General features: G+C 56.3%; 1 protein-coding gene across 4 annotated transcripts; it reads left to right on the plus strand.

Moving 5' to 3' along the window:
* Nucleotides 1-891: 891 nt before the first annotated feature.
* WDR13 (WD repeat domain 13) lies at nt 892-8,033 on the plus strand. 4 transcript variants are annotated; one of them, XM_047765178.1, is made up of 10 exons: nt 892-1,025; nt 1,374-1,453; nt 2,151-2,391; nt 3,669-3,778; nt 3,897-4,027; nt 4,876-5,183; nt 5,800-5,980; nt 6,084-6,225; nt 7,225-7,343; nt 7,762-8,033. In XM_047765178.1, the coding sequence occupies exons 2-10, from the start codon at nt 1,413-1,415 to the stop codon at nt 7,944-7,946; spliced, it is 1,458 nt and encodes a 485-aa protein (XP_047621134.1). In that variant the 5' UTR covers nt 892-1,025; nt 1,374-1,412; the 3' UTR covers nt 7,947-8,033. The 4 variants fall into 4 exon arrangements, with proteins under 4 accessions (XP_047621134.1, XP_047621136.1, XP_047621135.1 ...); XM_047765180.1 differs by lacking the exon at nt 892-1,025 and having other exon boundaries at nt 1,158-1,568; XM_047765179.1 differs by lacking the exon at nt 892-1,025 and having other exon boundaries at nt 1,158-1,453; nt 1,764-2,391.
* The last annotated feature ends 1,509 nt before the right edge of the window (nt 8,034-9,542 follow it).

The raw sequence follows: 9,542 nt of genomic DNA on the forward strand, positions 1-9,542 counted from the left end.
ATGTTAAGACCCAACAGGAGACTACTAAACATTATATTTCAGCTTCATACATTGTATATTCTGATCACTTTAAGATGACTAGAGATGCAGCTTCCTTTTGGAGTCAAAGTAAGGATGATTCAGATAGCCTCTTGGAATCCAAACCCCAAAGCTTGTTGTGCCTAATTATGTCTTCTGCCTTCAGAGACTCACACCAACGTTCCTGGAAGAATCCAAGCCCACTGCCCCCACCCCAACACAGAAAGGACTCCTCATTTCAGGGGTGTCTGAAAGGCCCATCAGTCACCTAAGAACTGGATTTTTTTTTCTTTTTAGGGCTGCACCCGAGGCATATGGGGATTCCCAGGCTAAGGGTTGAATCAGAGCCATAGCCTCTGGCCTACGCCACAGCCACACCAGATGTGAGTGGCGTCTGCAACCTACGCCACAGCTCCTGGCACTGCTGGATCCTCAACCCACTGAACGAGACTAGGGATCAAACCCCCATCCTCATGTAGCCTAGTCGGGTTTGTTAATCACTGATATGCAACAGGAACTGCTGGAAAACTTTCTAGGGGCCTCGCATGTGTGATTATTTTTTATTGTGCACTTCAAATCTTGCTTAGTCAAGATTGTGTGGCTAAAAAGCAGCTTATACCACTCTGTCAAAAAAAAGTCGTGTTTTTCTTGAAAGTACTATTTCTGATTTTTAGTGAGTGACTCACATACTCGCGCCTGTCCCTGTGGCCCCTGGACATTGTTCTAGTGTACACAAAAAAATGCCACTAGGGACTAAAGGTGGATATACTTTAAAAGGGTGGAGCCTTCATCCTGGTGCCAGAAGCTATTGTCCCTTAATGCGCCTGCGTGATGCTCCCACGCCCTGGGGAGGATTCCTATCGATTTGCTCTGAACTCAGCATTCTCCCTGGCAGTAGGCGGCCATCTTGCCTGGAGCCTGGGAGAGAGAGGGAGAGAGAGGAGAGAAGGGTGACACTGGTCTCAGGGCCGCCCCGGGAGCCTCAAGAGCCGGAGGCAGCCCCGGAGGTGGTCCCTGATCCCGGGTCCTAATCTTGGACCCGAGAAGGGAAGGCGGGGGGCGGTGGGGGCAGGAGGGGTGGGGAAGCCACCGAGTATAGCTAGGCGGTGGGGAGGAGGGGCGTTGCTATGGTGATCGGGGAGGGGCGGGGCCAGGTCTGAGTTGCCTTTGTGCGTCATCAGGGCACTGCCCGGGAAGGGCAGGACTAGGGTGATGACCATGCTAATAACCGGGTGGGATTTTGCGACGTCCTGGCCTGGAGGGACTCGGTGTCTAAGGCAACGATCGCCTGGCGGAAGGGGCGGAACTAGATCTCTTCACTTGAGACGCTGACTTTCCAGGCCCTTGTCCTGCAGGCTCCCGCGGGCGGACACGCCGGAAGAGGAGGCCGGGGAATGGCCGCGGTGTGGCAGCAGGTCTTAGCAGTAGATGCGAGGTGAGGCGCGGGGTCGGACCTCGTGGGAGCGGAAGTTACTGTGGTGCATGCGCAATGGCGTTAAGTGAGGCTGGGCGGAGACCTTGCCTTGTGCTGCTGAGTGGGCCTGCTGGAGGTGAGCATGCGCAGTAGCATGGCGTGGGGGCTTGCCCTCAGTGAGGAGGATTGGCCATAGAGGGTCGTTAAAGAGCATGTTAGGAAAATACAGTCACAGGTGGGGCATGCGCAAAGCGTCTGTGTTATTAGAGCCTTTGGGAGGGGGTGATGGAGCCCAGGCTGGTGACATCCTATTCCCCACTTTTGCCCCCAGACTTCTCTTACCAACATCACTTCCCCATTCTGACCCAATCGCCATCCCATACTGATCCCCACCATTGCCCCATAGTAACCTCCATCACTCCATCACCATGTCAGCGTGGCACCTATTGTCTACCCTAACTCAGTCAACCCATATCCCATGCCAGTCTCCAGCAGAGCTGCAGACAACCTCCATCGTGCCCACACTGACCTCATTGCCCTGTCCATTGTCACTGTGACTCGCCTTCATCACAGCACCAGAGGGACCCATCACCACTGCTGATCATTTGCCATCCTGACCCCTCACTGCCACAAACCTCATTCGTCCTTCCCCATCCCCTGAGCTGATTGATTCCCTCTGTCCTGTGCCTGCTGCCCGCCTTGCCTCCTGCCATCGTAGGTACAACGCATACCGCACACCAACGTTTCCACAGTTTCGGACGCAGTATATCCGGCGGCGCAGCCAGCTACTGCGGGAGAATGCCAAGGCTGGGCACCCTCCAGCATTGCGTCGGCAGTACCTGAGGCTGCGTGGGCAGCTGCTGGGCCAGCGCTACGGGCCCCTCTCCGAGCCAGGCAGTGCTCGTGCCTATAGCAACAGCATCGTCCGCAGCAGCCGCACTACCCTTGACCGCATGGAGGTGAGCTCCTCCCCAGCCACCTGCCATGCGTATCACCTGCCTCCCTGTATATTAACTCAACAGACTTGTCAAGCACCCGCTATGTGCCAGGCACTGTTCCAGGCTCTTGGGATGAGCAGAGGGTAGAAAGAGATAATGTATGAGATAAATCAACAAATGGACAATAAACAAGATAACAGGTTGATAAGCAGGCAATAAGCAAGATAAATAGGTCAATAAACATAGCAAACCAGATAAACAATAACTACCATGGTTTGTAGTGAGAAGTGCTAACTGTGGAAAAATAAAGTAGATTTGGGGGTGAAGCAAGACTGGTATGGGGGACAGAGGGAAGCTAATTTTTTTTTTTTTGGCTGCACCCACAGTCTGTGGAACTTCTCTGGCCAGGGATTGAACCCACGCTGCATTTTTGGCCCATGCCACAACTCCAGCATTGCTTTTTCAGGGCCGCACCTGCAGCAGCATATGGAAGTTCCTAGGGTAGGGGTCGAATCAGAGCTACAGCTACAGCTGCCAGCCTACACCACAACCACAGCAACTCGGGATCTGAGCTGCATTGGTGACCTACACCACAGTTCTAACAACGCCGGCTCCTTAACCCACTGAGTGAGGCCAGGGATGGAACCTGCCTCCTCATGGATACTAGTTAGGTTCATTACCGCTAAGCCATGATGGGAACTCCAGGAAGCTTATTTATTTATTTATTTATTCTGTCTTTTTGCCTTTTCTAGGACCGCTTCCCACAGCATATGGAGGTTCCGAGGCTAGGGGTCTAATCGAAGCTGTAGCCACCGGCCTACGCCAGAGCCACCTCTGCAACCTACCCCACAGCTCACAGCAACGCTGGATCCTTAACCCACCAAGCAAGGGCAGGGATCGAACCCACAACCTCATGGTTCCTAGTCGGATTTGTTAGCCACTGTGCCACAACGGGAACTCCCTGGGAAGCTGTTTTTGATGGGATGATCAGGAAGGGCCTCTCTGAGGTGACACTTGAGCTGAGATGTGAATGAGGCAAGAGACCAAGCCGAGTGGTTTTCTGGGGGAAAAGTGTTCGCTCTTTGTGCAAAGAATGTTTGTCGAGTATTTCCTGAGCAGGGCAAAGGTGAGAGCAGGGGAACTACTGCAGAGGCCGCCGAAGCAGTCCAGGCAATGGTGGTGGCGGTGGAAGGGGTGAGGAGGGATCTGGTTCTGGGTGTGTTTTGAAGACACCAGACCTCATCCGTTCTTGAGGGCTGTCTCCCAGGTGTGCCCTCCCTGACCCTCTGTGTTTGCAGGACTTCGAGGATGATCCTCGGGCTCTGGGGGCCCGTGGGCACCGCCGTTCTGTCAGCCGCGGCTCCTACCAGCTGCAAGCACAGATGAACCGTGCTGTCTATGAGGACAGGTGGGCACCAGGGGCAGTGGAGGGCGGGGGTTTGTGAGGAGGAGAGGGGCCACGGGGCAACGGCGGGCCAAATGCTAGTTCCTCCCTCCTCTCATCCCTCCCTCTTCTTGGGGCCTAGGCCCCCCGGCAGCGTGGTGCCCACGTCAGCGGCAGAAGCAAGTCGAGCCATGGCCGGGGACACATCGCTGAGCGAGAACTATGCCTTTGCGGGCATGTACCATGTTTTTGACCAACACGTGGATGAGGCAGGTGAGCCAGTGGGTGGCAGGTCCCCTCACCACACATCTGCCCATACTCGGATAGCCACCTGGTGCATCCTTTTCTGGAATGCAGCATCTCGGGCCCATCTCCGATGGAGGAATTGCCATTCATCAAACCTCTCGCAAACCTAAAAGCCCCCTGCAGCGTGATCTGCAAAGTCTAGGCTACTTTGTCTACCATAGAGGGCTCAGCAGCTTAAAAAGAGCACTTTGGGAGTTCCCTTTGTGGCTCCGTGTTTAACGAACCTGACTAGTATTCATGAGGATGCAGGTTTGATCCCTGGCCTCGCTCAGTGGGCTAAGGATCCAGCGTTGCCATGAGCTGTGGTGTAGGTCGAAGACGCAGCTTGGATCCTGCGTTGCTATAGCTGTGGTGTAGGCCGGCAGCTGTCATTCTGATTGGACCCCTAGCCTGGGGACTTCCATATGCTGCAGGTGCAGCCCTAAAAAGCAAAAAAAAAAAAAAATTTAAAACACTTTGCAGAAGCTTTTGGGGTCCTGAGTCACTTGGATGAGCTTAAAACCTTGCAAAGGGCAGAGTGAGTTTTTCAAGCCGCCAAGACCTTGGTAATTGTAAAGCGCTTCCTGAGATGTAGAGGCCTTTGCACATTTCAGAAATCATTTGCAGTCCCTGAGGTTTCTGCCAAGATTTAGGGAGCTTTTGGCATAGGGCCGTCTGGGGTTCCAGCTCCCCTTCTTAGCCAAGGAAAGCCCTTTGCTGAGGCCACTGCGCTTGGTGTGGTGGGTCCTGCCCCCAAGCGCACACATCAGAACCTCCTCTAAATGAAAGCACTGGTGACCTTGCCAGCTCTCACAAACGGTCCCTTGGCCTTGCAGTCCCACGGGTGCGCTTCGCCAACGACGACCGGCACCGCCTGGCCTGCTGCTCGCTTGATGGCAGCATCTCGCTGTGCCAGCTGGTGCCCGCCCCGCCCACCGTGCTCCGCGTGCTGCGGGGCCACACGCGGGGCGTCTCCGACTTCGCCTGGTCCCTCTCCAATGACATCCTCGTGTCCACCTCTCTCGATGCCACCATGCGCATCTGGGCCTCTGAGGATGGCCGCTGCATCCGGGAGATCCCTGACCCCGACGGGGCCGAACTGCTCTGCTGCACCTTCCAGCCCGTCAACAACAACCTCACTGTGGTCAGGCCCCAGGGCGCCCCCTCACCAAAGGCGGGCTGCGAGCCTGGGAGGGCTACCCCTGGGGATCAGGATGAGGGAGACCCCTCTAGTCCATGGCCTCAGCCCTCTGCTGGTCAGACTCAGAGGGCAGCAGGGCAGAACCAGGGGGGTGCAGTTCCTGGTCTGGCCTGGCCTCACTGTGGTAGACCCTTGGGGATGGAGGGGGGGCAGTCAGGGGTCACGGTCCCATCAGCCGTGATCCTACCATTTTCCAGCTACAGGGGCTGCTGGCCGGGCCCTCAGCGAGGCGTAGGGGGAGCTGGCCAAGGGAGCCTGTGCTCTGGGCTCTTTTCAGCTGCAGCAGCAACTACCACCCCAGTGTAGTAAACCCTCCCGGAAGGACCGGGAGGACAGGCCCCTTTTACTCCTGGGAGCAGCCGCCTACTCCGGTCAGGTCACAAGAGGGGCTGACTCGGGAGGTGCAGGCCTGGGTCACCTTCTGGTCCCCTGGCCCAGCCTCACCGTGATGAGAGTCCAGTAGGGATCAGCCTGCCCCATCCACAGCAGTCCCACTGTGGTCAGACTCAAGGAGGGACTGGCTGGGAGCAGGGTGATGGTGTGCGGGTCTCACGCACAGGTGGGGAACGCCAAGCACAACGTGCACGTCATGAACATCTCCACGGGCAAGAAGGTGAAGGGCGGCTCCAGCAAGCTGACAGGCCGCGTCCTCGCTCTGTCCTTTGACGCCCCCGGCCGGCTCCTCTGGGCGGGCGATGATCGCGGCAGCATTTTCTCCTTCCTCTTCGACATGGCCACAGGTAGGCCAGCCCCCGGCCCGCCTCCAGGTGCTCGAGCTCCCCGCCACCTCCAGGTGCCCAGTCCCTGCGCTCACCTCTGCCTCCCCTCCCTCTGCTGCCGCAGGGAAGCTGACCAAAGCCAAGCGTCTGGTGGTGCACGAGGGCAGCCCCGTGACCAGCATCTCTGCCCGCTCCTGGGTCAGCCGCGAGGCCCGGGACCCCTCCCTGCTCATCAATGCTTGCCTCAACAAGCTGCTGCTCTACAGGTGGGTCTGCCTGGAGGTAGGGGGCCTGCCACCTCCGTCAGACTGAGACGGGAAACCCCATGTTCCCAGCAGACTAAGCCATGGAGGTTACTTTCATTGAGAGCGGAGGTCTGGTCTCCTAATAATAGTACTCACACAATAACAGTGACACCAGCAGGAGCAGTAGTAATCGCAGTAGTTAGCATGTGGGTAGCAGTTACGGGGGCCAGGCCCTGTTCAAAGCACTGCTGCATACGTAACATCTCATTTAATCCTCACAGCAACCCTATGAGGTGGGTGCTGTTCTCATGTCCATTTCACAGATGAACAAACTGAGCCATAAGATAGACTGGAGCCCCCCCTTAGAGCACTGGCCTGCTTTTCTTCCTTCCTTCCTTTTTTATTTATTTTTTTTTTTAAGTGAGGGGTTTGCAGAGTTCCCGTTGTGGCACAGTGGAAAGAAATCCAACTAGTGACCCTGAGGTTGAGGGTTCGCTCCCTGGCCTCGCTCAGTGGGTTAAGGATTTGGCGTTGCTATGAGTTGTGGTGTAGGTCACAGATGTGGCTCAGGTCCTGCATTGCTGTAACTGTGGTGTAGGCCAGCAGCTGTAGCTCCAATCAGACCCCTAGCCTGGGAACCTCTATATGGCGTGGGTATGGCCCTAAAAAGCAACAACAACAACAAAAAAAAGTGAGGGGTTTGGGAGTTCCCATTGTGGCGCAGCGGAAAAGAATCTGACTAGTATCCACGAGGATGTGGGTTCAATCCCTGGCCTTGATCAGTGGGTTAAGGATCTGGCGTTGCTATGAGCTGTGGTGTAGGTTACAGACAAGCCTCGGATCCTGCATGACTGTGGCTGTAGCTCCAATTCGACCCCTACCCTGGGAGCTTCCATATGCCTCCAGTGCGGCCCTAAAGAGAAAAAAAAAATCATGAACCTTGAAAAGACCTTAGGTGCAGGGGTGGGGACATAGACTGGCTGAGGCTGCCCCCCTGACCCACTCTCCTCCTCCTCTCAGGGTGGTGGACAATGAGGGGACCCTGCAACTGAAGAGGAGCTTCCCCATTGAGCAGAGCTCGCACCCCGTACGCAGCATCTTCTGCCCTCTCATGTCCTTCCGCCAGGGGGCCTGTGTGGGTGAGTGCCATGGGGGCAGGGGGGTCTAGGTGGCTGGGGAGAGGCAGGGACCAAGGCTGGTGCTGATCTGGCTCAGATATCACGACACCCTGATGCCCTGACCTCCTGCTCCTCGAGTCCTCGTGTCCCAGCAACCTCACACTAAACGTAGACCCACAAACAGGCAGAAACCTCCCAACCTAAGGCACAGGAGCCCCTCCCACCAACCACAGAGAGCTCAGAGACTCTCTGAACACAGAGCCAAACCAGCTAGGTGACCTCCCATCTAGGGACGGTCCACCCCCGAGCCCCCAGCCACAGGACCTCACACCTTGGACTGAAACCCTGCAACACCTCAGACACCCCAGAGGCATCACACGCAGAGCACTCAGTGGCCCCCTGCGACGCCTCCTGAGGGCCCCTCCTCTCCCCTGCGCAGTGACAGGCAGCGAGGACATGTGTGTGCATTTCTTTGACGTGGAGCGAGCAGCCAAGGCGGCCGTCAACAAGCTGCAGGGCCACAGCGCGCCCGTGCTGGACGTCAGCTTCAACTGCGACGAGAGCCTGCTGGCCTCCAGTGACGCCAGCGGCATGGTCATCGTCTGGAGGCGGGAGCAGAAGTAGGAGATGTCAGCCCTGCCACTGTCCCACCTTCCCACCGGCCTCCTGCCCCAGTTGTGTTTGTAAATAAAGTACCCGTGGTCGTGCCGATGGCTGGCTCCTGGATCTGCGGGGGGAGAGGGCAGCTCTTAGGCCCCAAGATGCGACGGGTTTCACCTCCTCATTCACGCCTTCATGCATTGATTGATTGATTCATTCAACACCCATTTAGGAAGGTCGGCCGGCCCTGTCAGAGGCACCACTTCAAGTGTTTTCCACAGCCACACACTGGACAGACATTATCAAACACCTACTATGTGCCAGGAACTGAGGGTCTAGTTATGACCTAAACTGACAGGAACCACTACCCTCATGGCGCTTACATTCTGGTGCTGGCAGGTAAAGAACAGATAAAAATAGATAATAGGTCAGCAAAAGTTGAGTGTTGGGGAGAAAAAGTGGGGCCAGGGGATAGAGTTTCCAGAGGTGGGGTGGTGGCGGGTGGCAGGGGGGAGGTTGTGTTGTTTTTTTGATGTGACCATGAAAGAGGTTCCTGACTGTGAAATTTAAAGATGAATGACATGAGAGGGAGCCATAATGTGTGAGGGAGAAGATTATAGGCAGAGTAAAGGCAGTGCAAAGGCCCTGAGGCTAGAATGTGCCAGAAGGACTATTATAGAGGTCGATGTGACTGGATCAGGGTTTGGTAGGACACGAGGTTGGACAGGCCATATCCTGGAGGGCTTTGGGGTCATGGTTGGTCTAGAGCTTTTTTGCTGCGTGAGGGGTGAGTCATCAGAAGGTTTTGAGCGGAGTAGGGACATGATCTGACTTGGTTATAAGAGGATCCCCCTGGGCGCACTGAGAAGAGAACAGACTGGGGCAGGTGAGCAGAAGCGGGGGGCCGGTCGGGAGACCCCACAGTAGTTGAGGTGAGCAGTAATGGGGACTCGCACCGGGGTGGCCGCAGCAGAGGGGCTGAGGTAAGGAAAGTTGGCTTCTACTACAGTGATTTCACCCTGTTAGTCTGCGGGACTCTGCTGGTTTCTCAGGGAGGCTGAGGCTCCTGGGCTCCCCCAACCCGACCCTCGGGCAGCCACTACCTGGGCCCCACACCTGTCAGTTCATTGATTGTTTTTCGCAAGCACGGAGCAGAGGTGTTGAGGACTTAGAGCGCCAAGCCAGTGCAGAGCAACTGTGGCCCCCCCCCTGCCAAGGCTCGGGTAGCGGCTCCTGTTGGAGAGGGAAGGGGATGGGGAATCTCTCTCCACCCCAGAGAAACCCCAGACCACCTCCAGCTCCCCCGCTCCATGCCCACCCAGAGCCCAAATTCAAGGCCCGGAACAGCCCAGAGACCACAGAGTGATGTTCAGTATTCAAGAGGAGCCCTGAGTGAGGGCAGGAAGCTTGGGGTGCAGACAGGGAGATCGATAGTAACCCAAACCCCTTGTCAATGACCTGAGTCACGAGGAAATGTCAACGATGCCAGGATATCAAAAACGCTCTTCCTCCAGCCCCATCCTTCGCTGCAGCTCCACAGGCTGCCACATCCAGAGGCCTCAGTGGAATGTGCAGCTACCATCTTGGGACCTTGGGTCAGTCCGCAGCAGAGTCCCAGAG

Source organism: Phacochoerus africanus, chromosome X (genome assembly GCF_016906955.1).
Source record: "Phacochoerus africanus isolate WHEZ1 chromosome X, ROS_Pafr_v1, whole genome shotgun sequence".
NCBI classification, from domain to species: Eukaryota; Metazoa; Chordata; class Mammalia; order Artiodactyla; family Suidae; genus Phacochoerus; species Phacochoerus africanus.

What these genes read in the sequence shown, in the direction of transcription:
- WDR13 (XM_047765178.1), top strand. Translation starts at nt 1,413, where the DNA reads ATGGCCGCGGTGTGGCAGCAGGTCTTAGCAGTAGATGCGAG. An exon ending in CCAACACGTGGATGAGGCAG is followed by an intron (nt 4,028 to 4,875) that starts GTGAGCCAGTGG and finishes TTGGCCTTGCAG; the next exon opens with TCCCACGGGTGCGCTTCGCC. An exon ending in TCAACAACAACCTCACTGTG is followed by an intron (nt 5,184 to 5,799) that starts GTCAGGCCCCAG and finishes TCTCACGCACAG; the next exon opens with GTGGGGAACGCCAAGCACAA.